General features: G+C 55.5%; 1 protein-coding gene across 1 annotated transcript; it reads right to left on the reverse strand.

The window, feature by feature from the left end:
• Positions 1-2,001: 2,001 nt before the first annotated feature.
• Positions 2,002-6,567, reverse strand: TRIM47 (tripartite motif containing 47). The gene is made up of 6 exons (XM_054459044.2): positions 5,758-6,567; positions 4,605-4,700; positions 4,099-4,329; positions 3,738-3,936; positions 3,248-3,322; positions 2,002-2,959 (listed from the first exon to the last, which is right to left on the reverse strand). The coding sequence occupies exons 1-6, from the start codon at positions 6,442-6,444 to the stop codon at positions 2,319-2,321; spliced, it is 1,929 nt and encodes a 642-aa protein (XP_054315019.2). The 5' UTR covers positions 6,445-6,567; the 3' UTR covers positions 2,002-2,318.
• Positions 6,568-16,840: the final 10,273 nt, after the last annotated feature.

A 16,840-nucleotide genomic window follows, 5' to 3' on the forward strand; every position in this document is an offset into this window, starting at 1 on the left:
CGCTCCCCCACACCGTGCCCGGCTAATTTTTTGTATTTTTAGTAGAGACAGGGTTTCACCATGTTAGCCAGGATGGTCTCGATCTCCTGACCTTGTGATCTGCCTGCCTTGGCCTCCCAAAGTGCTGGGATTACAGGCGTGAGCTACCACGCCTGGCCCCAATTTTTTTTTTATTTTTGTTTTTTGTAGAGATGGGGTCTCACCATGTTGGCCATACTGATCTTAAACTCCTGGGTTCGAGTGATCCTCCCACCTCAGCCTCCCAAAGTGCTGGGATTACAGGTGTGAGCCATCATGCCCAGCCTCAATATTTTTTTAAAGAGATGTTTGTTTCCCAAACTTCCACGCAAGACTCTGGAGCTGGAGGCCACTCTGCAGATGGCATCCTTGCTGAGTGGCTGTGTCTGTGGCCACAGGCGTGACTAGTCATGCCTGAATTCCACCAAGAAAGCACCAGGCCTGTCTAGCTCACATTCCAGGACATGCCAATGCTTCCTGCAGGGTCAGAGACCAGAAGGTTCCTGGCAAGGGGCGCCTGTGGGGTAGGGAGTGCCAAGTTGGGGGACAAGATGAGACAGCAGGTGGCCTGAGGGGTAGGAGCGGTCCTGTGCAAGGTAGGAGGCTTGTAGTAGGTGGTCCAAGGAGCATCCAAGGGGACAGCGGGGCAGCCTTCTCCACCAGCCCCTTCACCGCCGGGTGAGCTGGGGGCCCGTGGCTGCCAAGGGAACGGTGTTGAAAACACAAAGCACCAGGGGCAAGGAGGCCCCGCCCGGAAAAACAACATCCTGGCTGCTGGGGCCCAGGCAGTCTCTATGGGAGGGGCTATTTTTAGCTGCTGAGGCTGCTGGGGCTGGACTTGTATGGCCTTGCTGTCTGGCTGCATAACTCACCCATTATCCCGCCTGACCTTGAGCTGGGCGTCTGTCTGAGAGGCCTCTCTGTCTGCCCTTGCCGTCAGCCACAGCCCCTCTCTGGGGTGCACCTGGGCCACACAGAACCCAGGGAGGAGTGAGCTGGCCTGGAACTGGAGACACACTGGCCTGTAGCCTCAGGGCACCCCAGGCCTGGCTCGGGTTCTAGGGCAGCAGAGGGCACTGGGCCCTCCCAGAAGAGAGGCAGAGGCTCTCCTGGGGCACAGGTCACAGGTGTCCCCAGCATGGAGGGCAAGAAGATTCCAGAGGGGGACATAAGTCCTTTTATTTTTTGAGATGGAGTCCTGCTCTGTCGCCCAGGCTGGAGTGCAGTGGTGCGATCTCGGCTCACTGCAACCTCTGCCTTCCGGGTTCCAGTGATTCTCCTGCCACAGGCCCCTGAGTAGCTGGGATTACAGGCGCCCACCACCATGCCTGGCTAATTTTTGTGTTTTTAGTAGAGACGAGGGTTTCACCATGTTGCCTAGGCTGGTCTTGAACTCCTGACCTCAAGTGATCTGCCTGCCTTGGCCTCCCAAAGTGCTGGGATTACAGGCATGAGCCACTGCGCCCGGCCAGGACATAAGTTCTCTTATTGTAGATGTTCTGGGCTCCAGCCACACCCTGGGCCGGCTCTGTAGGCTGAGGGCTGTGTGTGAAGGAAGCTCCAGGTCTGAAAACTCTCTTGCCCACGCCCAGGGGTCCTGCCCTGTTCCTGGAGGGGTGATGCCTGCATTTAATGCTGGGCACAAACAGTACAAACAGCAAAGGCAGGTCCAGAACTAGGCTTCGGCATGAAAGATAAAAATAGCTGGTGGGAGTCAGGCCCTCCCAAGCAAACACTCAAGCAGCCAGGATAGCAGTGGAGCTGGAGAAGCCACCTCTGGCTGCCCCTGCTGGGAACAAGGGAGTGGGGGTGCCCCAAAGGGCAGGTACCCTGTTCCAGCCCTCTTCTCCCAGGCCAGGGCTCTCTCTCAACAGGAATCCTGGGACCAGGGGCTCCGGCCCCTCTCCTGCCTGCCCACTCAGCCAGCTTACAAATGAGAGCAGTTCTGGGAATCCTTGGGTGGAGAGGATGGAAAAGGAGACATTCATTCAACAAGTGTTTATTGAGCATCTACTACATGCCAGACACTGCTCTAGAAACCTGGAAAAGGAGGGGTCAGGGTAGCTTGGAGCTGTCCCAGCTGTAGCTCTGTCTCCCAGAAGCGAGGTCTGCAGGGGAACGGGGTCTGGGGGTCTTCCTGTCTGGGAGAGGGAAGGCTGAGTGTATAAAATGTGGAAGCCTCTAGAAATGAGAAGGCTGGTGTGTGGGACTCATGCTGGTGCCTTCCCAGACGAAGGAGAGGGCCCAGAGGAGGCAGCTTCCTGGAGCAGAGACTGCAGCAGGAGCGCCCGTGCCCGGCATCACCTCCTCTTCAGCACGGATATGCAGGACTTCTTGAGGGGCCCGATCTGCAGGTGGGCATCCACACTCTCCAGGAAGAAGGCAGGCTTGAGTCTGTGGGTGAAGAGCCCCGCAAAGTGACTGTCCAGGCGGCTCTGGAAGGGGTCAATGGGGGAGGCCGGGATGCCACCCCGGCGGGCCCGGGAGGCCTTCAGCCTCCGCAGGAGGCTCATCTTGCCATCCCGCACGGCATAGAAGGCCAAGGCACGGTCGGCGTATTCCAGGCAGACCCCGACCGTGGGTGAGAAGGGGTGGGGCAGGGGAGCCTCCAGCCCATGAAACCAGACGGAGAAGCTGCGTCCATTCCACTGCAGGCAGCAGGAGTGGGCGTTGCGGCCCAGCCGGCCACGGTCGTAGGGCTCTTGTGGGGAGAAGTCTTCGGCCATGACCCCCACGCTGACCCAGCCCTCGATAATCTCCACCTCCCAGTAGTAGGTGCCTCGGTCCAGGGCACCCTCGCCCAGCACCTGCTCACAATGGGTGAAGCGGGTGGGCGACTCGGGGTAGTTGATAGGACACAGCACCCTCTTGACACCTTTGGTTCCAAACAGCTGCAGGAACTTGTCTGCCGTGTCGCTGTCCAAATCCACGATGTAGGCAACTGATCCCGTGGACAGAATAGAGAGGCAGGGCTGAGGGCCAGGCTCAGAGGGCACGGCCCCTCCCCAAGTACCCACCTCCCCGAAACACAGCCTCTTCCCTGCTTTCCAACCGGCACAACCCAGCCCCGCCGGGGACCAGCTCAGGAGCTGCCCGAGCTCTCCCCACGAACTGGGAAGAGGAATCCTAACCCTCGTGTGCCAGGGCCCTGCTGGGCCTGCGTTTGGGACCAGCCCAGCAGCCCTGGGAGGGCCCAGTGTGAGTGGAGGGGGCACGGGCGTCCACTTACACTTGAGGAAATAGTCCCTGGGAGCTTCACTCTCCAAGAGGTTCGTGCTATCGAGGTCCTGGGGCTCAGCATCAGCTGTAGAAGAGGAAATAGTGGTGAGAACGCCCCCAGACTGCCCCCCTCTGAACCTGTGACTACAATCCCTACCCCCTTAGAGTCCAGAGCCACCAGGGAGCAAGTACCACGCAGATGTGGCACGCTGTGCTCACACACATGCCCGTTGCCTGTGTTCCGCCTCTTGCCCCACGTGCTTCCCGGGCCACTGCCCTCTGGAGCTAGAGGGTGGGCTAGGAGAAGCCCCCTCTACCCCAGGTCCAAGGGGCTGATTGATCCCCACAGGGTGGCAGCTCTAGTCACTGGCAGGATTTGAGCTCCTCCCTGTGCCAGGCACAATTTTCCTCCTCTACTTCTGGATGGGCACCAGGCCTGGGGGCCTGTGCGAGAGGCTGGGAGAGGGTGAGTCATCGGGGGGGCGTGGGGCGGTGCCCACCTTCTGAGTCCAGCTTCTGTGGCCCGTCCTCGTTGCCACCCGGCCCCCTCAGCTGCTCCCACTGGTTGACGCAGGCCACGGCCAGCATGTCTCTCACTGCACGGACAGCTTGGGATGATTTGGTGAAGCTGAGCTCCCTCGGGGGTCCAGGCACAGGGCCACACCCATCCTCCAGGGCCAGCCTTAGTGCCAGCAGCTCCTGTGCCAGACAAATGCCCATTAAAGCGCTGCTGGCCATGGCTCCTCCTTGCTGGGGGTGGAGGCAGCTCTGCCAGGAGTCATGCACCCACTGCCACCTCCTCTCTCCACCCCCACCTGTCCCAGCTTCTGTTCCTTCCGTGGCCCCCAGAGCGGCCTTCACCTGCAGGAAGCTGACTGAGTCGGCTTCGGGGACCTGGCTGAGATTCTGGCGGGCTCGGCTCAGGCGGCTGCGCTGTTCCTCCTGTCGCCGCAGGTCACCCTGGGAGCGGCCTAGCATGGCAGCTTCCCCCTCCTCGATGAAGCCCAGCACCTGGGTCTGGAAGCCCTGCAGGGCGGCCGCAGCCTCTGCAAACAGCCGGCTCACCCTCTCCCGCTCCGCCACGGCTGCACTCTGCACAGGACGACAGTAGAGGGGACAATGAGGGCAAAGAACCGTCCCGGACTGTGCCCCCTCCTTCCCTGATCCTGGCTTCCCACCGGCCCTCTTGAGAGGACAGAGGGGCCAGCCTGAGCCTGTCCCGGATCTGGGCGAGGTCAGGGGACACTTGTGCTCAGTGGGTATGGGCATGGTTTGGAGTGGATTGTTCCATGCTGAAAGCATACTCTGCCAGGAGTATGCCCGCTGCAGGGGAGGACAGGGATGGAGGCTGGGGAGGGATGTTTGACCTTGATGAGGGCCACTGTGCGCCTGGACTGTGCAATGCCAGCACCCAGCTCGTCCATGCGGTCCTCCACGGCGCTCAGGACTTTGGGCTGCTCAGCCTGTGGACAACATCCTCCATGAGTGTGAGGTCTGGCAGAGGCCACAGCCCTACGCTCAGGTCCCAGGCCTTGCCAGGGGAGAGAAGGGGGTGACCGGGGAGTGGTATCTGCGCATCGGGTGGGACTGGAGTGGCCACGATGTCCCGTAATATGCCAGAGGTGCCTGCAGCCTGGGCTGGTGCCTTTCCTGAACGCCTCGGGGGCGCGCAGGCTGACTGGGTGTCTGCCTCCGGTCTCTGACCGGAGGCCTAGCACAGGGCCGTCAGCTGGTCGCAGTGTTGCTCAGATGAATTTGAGAACTTCCTCCGGCGGGGAAGAGGCACAGAGTAAGCGAGTTAGGTTGGGAGGGGGGCGGCGGGGGGGTGACTGCACAAGGAGGCATTAAGCTGTCCTGGGGATCACTGTTCCCAAAGAGCCTGCATCCACAGTCCAGGCCTGGAAAAAAGGGGATTCCGGGCAAATCCCCTAGGTCTTATGAGTCACTACTCCAGGCAGGAGGACGGAAAATCCCTTGGCCAGAGGCGCCAAGACCGGGCTGGAGGCCAAAGGAAACGGGGCGGGAGGTAGAGGCCGCGGCGCACATGCTCCCACCACTGGCCCCCGGAACAGCTGGACAGAGAATCTGTGTGCCCGGCCGCCCTCTGCCGCCCTCCTGCCGCCCGCCACACCCATCGAAAGCCGCTGCCTCAGCCCAGGGCAAATCTGAGCTGAGACCGGCGTGAGCCTCCGGGCGGCAACAGCAGCCACGCTACGGGAACCCCGCGGGTCTAACCCGGCTCCCTCCCGCCTACACCCCCACAGATCCCGGCTCGGCTTCAGGTCCCCTGCCCGCTCTTCGCGTCCTTGTCCTGTTCTCACGTCCCTCCTTCCTCCCTTCCCATCTCCATCACCGCCAGCAGATGACCTTGTCAAGGCTGGAAGGGACCGCAAAGATCCTCAGGTTAGAGGAGGAAATTAAGACCCAACTCGGGAAGGTTGGGGGGTCCAAGGTCCTCGGCCCGCTCGCGCGCGGTCGGTCAGCAGCCCCGGTTCACCCTAGTGTGCCCCTGGAGCCCACCTCCTGAAGCGCGCGCTCCTGCTCCAGCGGCACCAGCTCGTGGCCGCGGTGCTCCTGGGCGGCGCAGGCCTCGCACAGACACACGCGCTCCGCGCGGCAGTAGCGCTCGAGCGGCCGCAGGTGGCGTGGGCACAGGCTCTCCTCTAGCCGGCGCAGCGGCGGCACCAGACGGTGTCCGCGGAGCGCGGGGCTGCGCTCGTGCGGGCCCAGGTGCGCGGGGCAAAAGGAGGCGAGGCAGGAGAGGCAGGACAGCGCGGCGGGCAGGGCCGCGCCCTCGGGGCACGCGTCGCAGCGCACTGGCTCTTCGCCCGCAGGCCACGGCTCGGGAGCGCAGGGGGCCGACGGCTCCGGGGTGCTGGGCGGCGCGCTGGGCGGCGCGCTGGGTGCCGAGGGCTCCGGGGCCGGGGCAGGGGCCGGGCCCGGGCCCGGGCCCGGGCCCGAGCCCTGGCGGAGCTGCAGCAGCTCGGACAGCGTGTGGTTCTTGCGGAGTTGAAGGCCGTCGGGGAAGGGCTCCTGGCACAGCGGGCAGCGGGCCGCGCCTCCGGGTCCGCCGGCGCCACTCGCGCCACGATGCGGCCAGAGGGCGCCCAGGCAGGCAAGACAGAAGTTGTGGCCGCAGGGCAGCGTCACCGGCTCCCGGAGCGGCTCTAGGCAGATGGGGCAGCTGAAGGGTCCACTGCAGTCCATGACTCCGCGGCCGCCCAGGGCGCCGCCGATTCTGCTCCGGCCTGGGAGGGACCCGGGCCGTTCGCGCCGCGGCACCTCCCCCTGGGACCTAGGCCAGGGCTCCGGCCCCCGCCCGCCCCTAGCTCGGCCCGCCCCGCAGCGCCGCCCGCCCGCCGGCCCGACGGCCCGCGGACTCCCACTCCCCGCCCAGACAACGCCGGGAGGCCTCTGAGCCCGCGCGACCCCCAGGGCAGTCCGCGTGGTCCTAAGGAAGGGCGCTGCTGAAAGTGAGTGAGCGCGGGCGGAGAACGCGAGAGGTGCAGCGGAAGGAATGGGAAGGGCTCAGCCTCCATCCCTCTGGTCCTTTTGGGCCAGGCCAGGGCTCCGCAGGGGCTGGGCGGGTCTAGCTGTGTCACGCCTGCACCTTTGCGCTCGACCCCTCCCTGGCACCCTTAGCAAAGTTCCTGAGCTGCTGACTGCAGAGAAAAATAACTGCTGATGTACATATGTTTTTGCCCCTTAGCGACTCTATTTTTTTTTTTTTTTTTGAGACAGAGTTCCGCTCTTGTCACCCAGGCTGGAGTGCAGCGGCGCGATCTCGGCTCACTGCAACCTCCGCCTCTCGAATTCAAGTGATTCTCCTGCCTCAGCCTCCCAAGTAGCTGGAATTACAGGCGCTGGCCACCACACCCGGCAAATTTTTGTATTTTTTTGTAGAGACGGAGTTTCACCTTGTTGTCCAGGCTGGTCTTGAACTTGTGACCTCAGGTGATCCACCCGCCTCGGCCTCCCAAAGTGCTGGGATTACAGGCGTGAGCCACAGGGCCCAGCCCCTTTAGCGACTCTGTTTACCCCCAGTAGGGAACTTGGGCTTTTCTAGACCTGAAATGGGAAGTTGACATCATTCCCTAAGTCCCTTGTCTGAGGAATTTAGTTCTGGTCCCTGGACACTGGGGGCACCTGTGGTGGGGTCGGGGGTTCCCCAACTGGAAGTATTTAAAGCTCATCTAATTATGCACTTAAAGTGGTGCGTTTAATTGTATGAGTTATATGTCAATAATGTTAAGTTAAAACACTACACCAGAATGACAACAAAATAAGTAAAGTAGCACTGATTATAACCCAAAGTGTAAAATAAACATCTATGGGTCCATGCCGATATAAATAAATAATAAATTAACAAGCTGGGGAGAATAGACACATTTCACATTGAAAATTCCAAGTAATTTTTTATTTTTATTTTTTTAGATGGAGTTTCGCTCTTGTCGCCCAGGCTGGAGTGCAATGGCGCAATCTCAGCTCACTGCAACCTCTGCCTCCTGGGTTCAAGTGATTCTCCCGCCTCGGACTGTTGAGTAGCTGGGGTTACAGGCGCCCGCCACCACATTCGGCTAATTTTTGTATTTTTAGTAGAGACAGGCTTTCACCATGTTGGCCAAGCTGGTCTCGAACAGCTGACTTCAGGTGATCCACCCGCCTTGGCCTCCCAAAGTGCTGGGATTACAGACATGAGCCACCGCACCCAGAGATATCTGTAATTTTGGTTAGTGACAAAGTCACAGGTGACTGCTCATACCACTCTGGTGTATTCTCTCCATTTGGAATAGAAAGAAATGCTGTGTTTCAGTAAGGTGCTGCAGCGTGGCTTCCTTCTGCAGGATCTGAGGGAGACTCTGTCCTGGGCGTCTGTCCCAGCTTCTGGTACTGGCTGGCAATTCTTGGCGTTCCTTGGCTTGTAGCTGTAAGATGCGCTCTAATATCAGTCTCTGTTGTCATTTGCCTTTTTTCTGTGTCTGTGTTCAAATGTCCTCTTCTCTCTCTCTCTTTTTTTTTTTCTTTAGAGAGTCTTGCTCTGTTGCACTCAAACTCCTGGGCTCAAGTAATCTGCCTCCCAAAGTGCTAGGATTACAGGCGTGAGCCACCGTGCCCGGTGGCAATTTCCTCTTCTTATAAGGACACCAGTCGTTGGATTAGGGCACACTCTACTCCAGTATGCCCTCATCTTAACTTGGTCACATCTGCAAATACTCTGTTTCCAAATAAGGTCACAGCCACAGGTCCTGGGGGTTAGGATCTGAATACGTCTTTTTCAGGAAACATGATTCAACCTATAACAGCGCATAAGTAAGGAAAGGTTGGAGAGAGGCCGAGGCCCAAATGTGCTAGAGATCATGCATGTCCCCCGGTGTTCCTGGCCCTCTCTGTGTTCCAGGACCTGGGCCCTTCCCTAAACCTCAGCACACACTGCTGCAGCCATCCCAAACCCTTGTCCACCTCTCCCACCGGGTCTGCATTCCTGCCTCTGTTTCCCCAGCTCTCTAGGCTTGGGGGAGTGGGAAAATACCCTCAGGTCCCCTAAGACCAGGCTAGAAATGTTCAGAAGGCACTTTATGAGTTCAGAGCTAAAGAAGAGAAAACACAAGCAAAAGAGCACAAATGTGCCGGGCGCGGTGGCTCACACCTGGAATCCCAGGACTTTGGGAGGCCGAGGTGGGCGGATCACTTGAGGTCACGAGTTCCAGACCAGCCTGGCCAACATGGCAAAACCCCATCTCTACTAAAAATACAAAAAAATTAGCCGGGTGTGGTGGTGCACACACTTGTATTCCCAGCTACTCGGGAGGCTGAGGCAGGAGAATCGCTTGAACCCAGGAGGCAGAGGTTGTGCCACTGCACTCTCCAGCCTGGGTGACAGAGCGAGACTCCATCTCGAAAAAAGAAAAGAAAAAGAAGAAAAGGAAGAAAGAAAAGAAAGAAAAAGAAAGAAAGAGGGACCGAGTCTCTTGGGGAGGGAGCTGGCTCTCCAGGCACTCAGTAACCCCTGTCTTAGTGTGTCTGGGCTGCTATCCCAGAACACCAGAGACTGGGTAGCTTATACACAACAGACACTCCTCACAGTTCTGGAGGCTGGAAGTCTGCGATCACGGTGACAGCACAGTCAGGGTTCCAGTGAGAGCCACTTCCTGGGTTGTAGGTGGCTGCCTTCCCACTGTGTCCTCACATGGCCAAGAGACAGCCAGAGAGCCTTTGGGGCCCCTGGGACAAGGGCACTCATCCCATGAATGAGGCTCCGCTCACCTGAAGACCCCACCTCCTAGGACCATCACCTTAGGGGTCAGGGTCTCAACACATCAATTCTGAGGGTGCGCACACATTCAGACTGTTGCAACTCCAAGTGCCAAAAGAGCGGTGCAGTCTGCTCCTGGGGGCTCCATGGGAAAGGCTGGGGAACTGTGGAAGTGGCATTTGAGTTGGGATTTCACAGACTGCTAGGACTCAGGCGGGCAGAGACTGGGGTGGGAAAAGACCTTCCAGGCAGAGGGAGTAGCAGAGGGAGCCGGCTTGGGTGTGTCTGATTTGGCAGAAAAGGGGGTAATGAGTTCCATACGTTGGTTTCCACCAAGAGCACTAGAGCACTTGATCAGGACTATCACTTGTTTGCCAAGCCCCAGGAGCGGTTGGGAGGCCCAGGCATCAGTGCTACCCTGCTCCGTGGCTTTGGCGCCCAGGCTGCCTCGGTTTGGTGAGGCCACAAACCTGCCTGGTTCTGGAAGGAGGGGGTGCCTTTCCGGTTGGGTCCCAGCCAACCCTCTGCTCCCCCCCCCCCACAGCCTGCTGTCCTCCCTGCTTGAAAAGATCTGCTCCCCAGGAGGAAAGCACAGAGATGCTGTTTGTCAGTGTGGTGGCATCTTGCTATTTCTTTTCTTTTTTTTTGAAATGGAGTCTCGCTGTGTCGCCCAGGCTGGAGTGCAGTGGCGCAATCTCAGCTCACTGCAACCTCCACCTCCCAGGTTCAAGCGATTCTCCTGCCTCAGCCTCCTCGGTAGCTGGGATTACAGGCATGCATCACCACGCCTGGCTAAATTTTGTATTTTTTAGTAGTGATGGGGTTTCACCATGTTGGCCAGGCTGGTCTCAAACCTCTGACCTCAGGTGATCTGCCTGCCTCGGCCTCCCAAAGTGCTGGGATTACAGACGTGAGCCACCGTGCCCAGCCTGGCATCTTGCTATTTCATTTCCATTTCCAAAGTTTCGAAGTTGTTTGCCTAGTGTATTAGTTCCCTTCAAAATGAATTGTCTAAGAGCCAAGGGCAAGGGTAACTGGCACCATGTGAGCTCAGCATGTTCACATCTGCCTTCATTCTGTCCGTCCAAGGACCCTCTCCTAAAGGATGGCAACTGGAATTCCGATAGGTACCATGTCTTGCCAGAGGTCACATAACTTGTCCTGCAGAGGAAGCAGAATTTAAGCTCAAGAGGTTGCAGCTTGAATAATTATAAATCTCACATATGACTGTCTGGCTGTAGTAGTAGTGCTTGAGAAAAAAAGGGAAAAAATCAAACAAAAACAAGTGGCTGGGTGTGGTGGTTCACGCCTATAATCCCAGGACTTTGGAAGCCAAGGCACGAGGACTTGAGCTCAGGAGTTTGAGACCAGCCTGGGCAACATATTAAGACCCTGTCTCTGGAAAAAAAAAACAAAAAAACAAAAAGCAATCCGGTGATGAGAGTAATTAAAAAGCTATTTCTAGCTTTACTTCTGTCTCTGAAAATTATTGAAAGGGGATCCAAACACCATGTCCTTAACAGCACTTCCTTTTCTTTATGCTTTTTTTTTTTTTTTTTTTTTTTAAGACAGAGTCTCACTCTTTCCCCCAGCTGGAGTGCAGTGGCTTAATCTCGGCTCACTGCAACCCCCGCCTCCTGGGTTCAAGCCATCCTTGTGCCTCAGCCTCCAGAGCAGCTGGGACTATAGGCGTGCACTACCACGACCAGCTAATTTTTGTATTTTTAGTAGAGAGGGGGCTTCACCATGTTGGCCAGGCTGGTCTTGAACTCCTGACCTCAGGTGAGCCACCCAGTCTGGCCTCCCAAATTGCTGGGACTACAGGCATAAGCCACCGCGCCTGGCCTTCTTTATGCTTTTGATGTACTTTTTTGTTTTGTTTTGTTTTTTGGTTAAAAAGCTTTTTTGTTTGTTTCATTGTCTTTTTTTCTCACTGCCTCTGAACAAGTTGTTTTTTTTTTTTTTTTTTTTTTTTTTTTTGAGACGGAGTCTCGCTCTGTCGCCCAGGCTGGAGTGCAGTGGCGCCATCTCAGCTCACTACAAGCTCCACCTCCCGGGTTCACGCCATTCTCCTGCCTCAGCCTCCCGAGTAGCTGGGACTACAGGCGCCCGCCACCACGCCCGGCTAATCTTTTGTATTTTTAGTAGAGACGGGGTTTCACCGTGTTAGCCAGCTTGGTCTCGATCTCCTGACCTTGTGATCCACCCGCCTCGGCCTCCCAAAGTGCTGGGATTACAGGCGTGAGCTACCGCGCCTGGCTTTTTATGTATTTTTAAACATTTGGTTTGTATGAATGTCAAATGAATATATTTATATTATTTAAAAAGTAAACAGGCCAGGTGCGGTGGCTCATCTGTGACGAGGAGTTTGAGACCAGCCTGGCCAACATGGCAAAACCCTATGTCTACTAAAAATACAAAAATTAGCCAGGCGTGGTAGTGCATGCCTGTAGTCCCAGCTACTCAGGATGCTGAGGCAGGAGAATTGCTTGAACCCAGGAGGCAGAGGTTGCAGTGAGCCGAGATTGGGCCACTGCACTCCAGCCTGAGTGACAGTGAGACTCCATCTCAAAAAATAAATAAATAAATAGATAGATAGTAAACAATTTAGGTCAGGTGCAGTGGCTCACGCCTACAATGCCAGCAGTTTGGGAGGCCGAGGCGGGCGGGTCACCTGAGGTGGGGAGTTCAGGACCAGCCTAACCAACATGGAGAAACCCCGTCTCTACTAAAAATACAAAAAATTAGCCGGGCGTGGTGGCACATGCCTGTAATCCTAGCTACTCAGGAGGCTGAGGCAGGAGAATCGCCTGAACCCAGGAGGCGGAGGTTGCAGTGAGCCGAGATCATGCCATTGCACTCCAGCCTGGGCAACAAGAGCGAAACTCCGTCCTGAAAAAAAAAAGAAAAAAAAAAAGTAAACAATTTAACAAGGCTTATAACAAAAACTAGTAATGTTGTGTCCCACTGACTCCCCACGGACAACCAATCTCAAGTCTTGTAATGATTTAGCATCTGCCTCCACATCTCTAAGCCTTTTAAGGTTCCTTCTTTCTCTCCTTTTTTGTTTTTCTTTTTTGAGACAGGGTCTCACTCTGTTGCCCAGGCTGGAGTTCAGTGGCACAATCACAGCATACTGCAACTTACTGCAACTTACTGCAGCCTCAACCTCCCAGGCTCAGATGATCCTCCTGCCTTAGCCTCCCAGGAAGCTGGGACCACAGGCGCACGCCACCACCCCAGGCTAATTTTTCTATTTTTTGTAGATATGGGTTTTCACCATGTTGTCTACGCTGGTCCTGAACTCCTGGGCTCATGTAATCCACCCATCACAGCCTCCCAAAGTGTTGGGATTACAGGTGTGAGCCACCTTGCCCCACTTGAGTTCCTTTTTTTTTTTGGAAACGGAATCTCGCTCTGTCACCCAGGCGGGAGTGCAGTGGTGCAATCTTGGCTCACTGCAACCTCCGCCTCCCAGGTTAAAGCTATTCTTCTGCCTCAGCCTCAGCTGGGACCATAGGTGCCCACCACCACACCCAGCTAATTTTTGTATTTTTAGTAGAGACGGGGCTTCACCATATTGGCCAGGCTGGTCTTAAACTCCTGACCTCGTGATCCACCTGCCTCGGCCTCCCAAAGTGCTGGGATTGCAGGCGTGAGCCACTGCGCCCAGGCCCGGGTTCCTTTTTTTAACTCAAGACATTGCTAAGCCTTGTACAACTTTTTAATTTTTAAATATTTATTTAGTTAGTTAGTTAAAGAAAGGGTCTTGCTCTGTCACCTAGGCTGGTGAGATCACAGCTCACTACAGCCTCAACATCCCAGGCTCTAGCAGTCCTCCCAGTTCAGCCTTCCAAGTAGCTGGGACCACAGGTGTGCACCACCATGGCCAACTAATTTTCGTATTTTTGGTAGAGAGGGGTGTTACCACATTTCCTAGGGAGGTTTGCAGCCTCCCAAAGTGCTGTGATTGCAGATGGGAGCCACTGCACCCAGCCAGCTTGTTTGTGCTCGTGTTTCTGGAGACTGCAGATGCTTGATTACTTCTCCTTTGTGTTGAATTCCCCGTTTCCTGGATCCCAGGCCTTCCTTTTCCCTTCATTGATTTACTTCTTCATTTTTGAAAAGTCTGCCCTCTGGGTGCTTCCTAAGGATGGAGGCTGATGTGTCTGCAAGTGTCTCTGTTCGGGCTTCATCCCTGACTGGCAGTTTGGCTGGGCATGGAATTCTAGGATGGAAATCCAGTCCCCCAGCATCTCAAGGGCTGGCTCCATTGTCTTCTACCTTCCAGCTTGATGCTACTCAAAGCCTCAGTTTCAGGCAGCATCCTGCTCCCATCCTGCCTGGAAAGGCACATCCCCTTGTTCTCTTTACTCTTCACCTCTGATATGGTTTGGCTGTGTCCCCACCCAAATCTTATCTTGAATCCCAGCTCCCATAATCCCGACGTGTCATGGGAGGGACTTGGTGGGAGGTAATTGAATCATGGGGGCTGGTTTTTCCCATGCTGTTCTCATGGTAGTGAATAAGTCTCACGAGATCTGATGGTTTCATAAAGGGCAGTTCCCCTGCACACGCTTTCCTTGCCTGCCGGCATGTGAGACATGCCCTTGCTCCTCCTTCGCTTTCTACCATGATTGTGAGGCCTCCCCAGGCATGTGAAACTGTGAGTCCATTAAACCTCTTTCCTGGCTAGGCGCAGTGGCTCACGCCTGTAATCCCAGCACTTTGGGAGGCTGAGGTGGGCGGATCACGAGGTCAGGAGATCGAGACCATCCTGGCTAATGTGGTGAAACCCTGTCTCTACTAAAAATACAAAAAATTAGCCAGGCATGGTGGCAGGCACCTGTAGTCCCAGCTACTCAGGAGGCTGAGGCAGGAGAATGGCGTGAACCCAGGAGGTGGAGCTTGCAGTGAGCTGAGATCGCGCCACTGCACTCTAGCCTGGGCGACAGAGCAAGACTCCATTTCAAAAAAAAAAAAAAAAAAAAAAAACACCTCTTTCCTTTATAAATTGCCCAGTCTCAGGTACGTCTTTATTAGCAGCATGAAAACAGACTAATACACCTCTCTGGCCTCCAATCCAACTCCCTCCAATCCTGCTGGCCCGTGAGGTCCCTGTCTTTCACAACCTCTCCTGCCCTTGTTCTGTCTCTGGGTGGCCATCCACCTGATTGTGCATAACTGAAGCCCAGAATCTGTAAGGGGTTCTGGTGGGTAGTCCAGACATGCTGGAAACACCCACAAGCTAATCAAACGTGTCCCCTTTCCAAATGTCGCATCCCAACCCTGTGCTGCCTTCTCCCTCGATGCCAGCATGCATTTTCCTGGAAAGACGGTGGAAAGTTCTATCAGAATCAGTTAGGCTGGCTGGGCATGGATCGCTTGAAGCTAGGAGTTCAGGACCAGCCTGGGCAACACAGTGAGAACCCCGTTCTTGACAAAAAATTAAAAAATTAGCTGGGAGAGGTGGTATGCGACTGTAATTCCAGCTACTCAGGAGGCTGAGGCAGGAGGAGGAAGGATCACTTGAGCCCAGGAGGCAGAGGTTGCATCCCACCCTTGCACTCCAGCCTGGGTGACAGAGCGAGGCCCCATCTCTTAAAAAAAAAAAAAAAAAAAAGAAAAGAAAAAGAAAAAAGAAAAAAAAAAAGCAATGGCTCACGCCTGCAATCCCAGGCATGGATCCCTTTGGAAGGCTGAGGCAGGCAGATGACATGAGGTCAGAAGTTTGAGACCAGCCTGGCCAAACTGGTGAAACCATGACTCTACTAAAAATACAAAAATTAGCTGGGCGTGGTGGTGGGCGCCTATAATCCAAGCTACTTGGGAAGCTAAGGCAGGAGAATCACTTGAATGTGGAAGGCAGGGGTTGCACTGAGCTGAGATTGCTCCACTGCACTCCAGCCTGGGCAACAGAGTGCAACTCTGTCTCAAAAACAAAACAAAACAAATTAGCTGGGCATGGTGGCGGGTGCCTGTAGTCCTAGCTACTCTGGAGGCTGAGACAGGAGAATGGCGTGAACCCAGGAGCCAGAGGTTGCAGTGAGCCAAGACTGTACCACCGCACTCTAGCCTGGGTGACAGAGTGAGACTCTGTCTCAAAAAAAAGATAAAGGGTGGGAGTCTCTGAGCCTACGTTGACTTGGGAGGCTGTCCATTAGGAAAAAAAGCGGTGGGGGATGGACATGGCGACTCATGCCTGTAATCCCAGCACTTTGGGAGGCCGAGGTGGGTGGATCACGAGGTCAAGAGTTAGAGACCAACCTGACCAACATGGTGAAACCCCATCTCTACTAAAAATACAAAAATTACACCGGGCGTGGTGGCTCACGCCTGTAATCCCAGCACTTTGGGAGGCCAAGGCGGGTGGATCACAAGGTCAGGAGATCGAGATCATCCTGGCTAACACGGTGAAACCCTGTCTTTACTAAAAAATACAAAAAATTAGCCGGGCATGGTGGCAGGCGCCTGTAGTCCCAGCTACTTGGGAGGCTGAGGCAGGAGAATGGCGTGAACTCAGGAGGCAGAGCTTGCAGTGAGCCGAGACTGTGCCACTGCACTCCAGCCTGGGCAACACAGCGAGACTCTGTCTCAAAAAATAAATAAATAAATAAATAAAAATTAGTCGGGCGTGGTTGCGGGCGCCTATAATCCCAGCTACTCAGGAGGCTGAGGCAGGAAGATTGCTTGAACCCGGGAGGTGGAGCTTGCAGTGAGCTGAGATCGTGCTACTGCACTCCAGCCTGGGCGACAGAGCAAGACTCTGTCTCAAAAAGAAAAAGGGGTTAATATTAATAATATAGAACACGCTCACAGAATATAGAAAGAACCACCACCCAATAGGAAGATGAATTTCACATAATAAATGACTCCAAACACCTCCCACCTCAGAAGCAGAAAGGGGCCACCTCTTCCTCTCTCTGCCCCTTTCAGAGCGTAGCTCAGCCCGTTGCCGCCTTGGATTAGGAGGGACTATGAGGTGGGGACAGCAATGACAGCCATCTGGCCAGGCCAATACATCCTGCCTGGCTGGACTTTCAGCTCCCACCGTTGCCCCTAGCTGGTCAGCAAGGTCCTGCCTGCCTCCTGGCTGTGGGGCTGCATATGTCAGATTCCCTTCCCATGTCTGGGGAGCTCCCACCTGAGGATCTTGCTGGAAAGTCCTTGCCTGGGCTGTGCCAATCCTAGGCCCTGCCCTGCTCTTGAACAAACAGCCACAGGCTAGGAGCAGGGACACAAAATGGGGGCTGCAATGGTGGCAGTGATCAGGGTGGGGTTGTCGTGGGAGGTTTTTTTTTTACAAATATAAAAACATTATATATATTGGGTGTATGTATATTACACGTA

This window comes from Pongo pygmaeus, chromosome 19 (assembly GCF_028885625.2).
Source record: "Pongo pygmaeus isolate AG05252 chromosome 19, NHGRI_mPonPyg2-v2.0_pri, whole genome shotgun sequence".
Lineage (NCBI taxonomy): Eukaryota > Metazoa > Chordata > Mammalia > Primates > Hominidae > Pongo > Pongo pygmaeus.

What these genes read in the sequence shown, in the direction of transcription:
- TRIM47 (XM_054459044.2), bottom strand. Translation starts at nt 6,444, where the DNA reads ATGGACTGCAGTGGACCCTTCAGCTGCCCCATCTGCCTAGAGCCGCTC. An exon ending in GCACAGTGGCCCTCATCAAG is followed by an intron (nt 4,330 to 4,604) that starts GTCAAACATCCC and finishes CGTCCTGTGCAG; the next exon opens with AGTGCAGCCGTGGCGGAGCG. An exon ending in ACTCAGTCAGCTTCCTGCAG is followed by an intron (nt 3,937 to 4,098) that starts GTGAAGGCCGCT and finishes TGTCTGGCACAG; the next exon opens with GAGCTGCTGGCACTAAGGCT.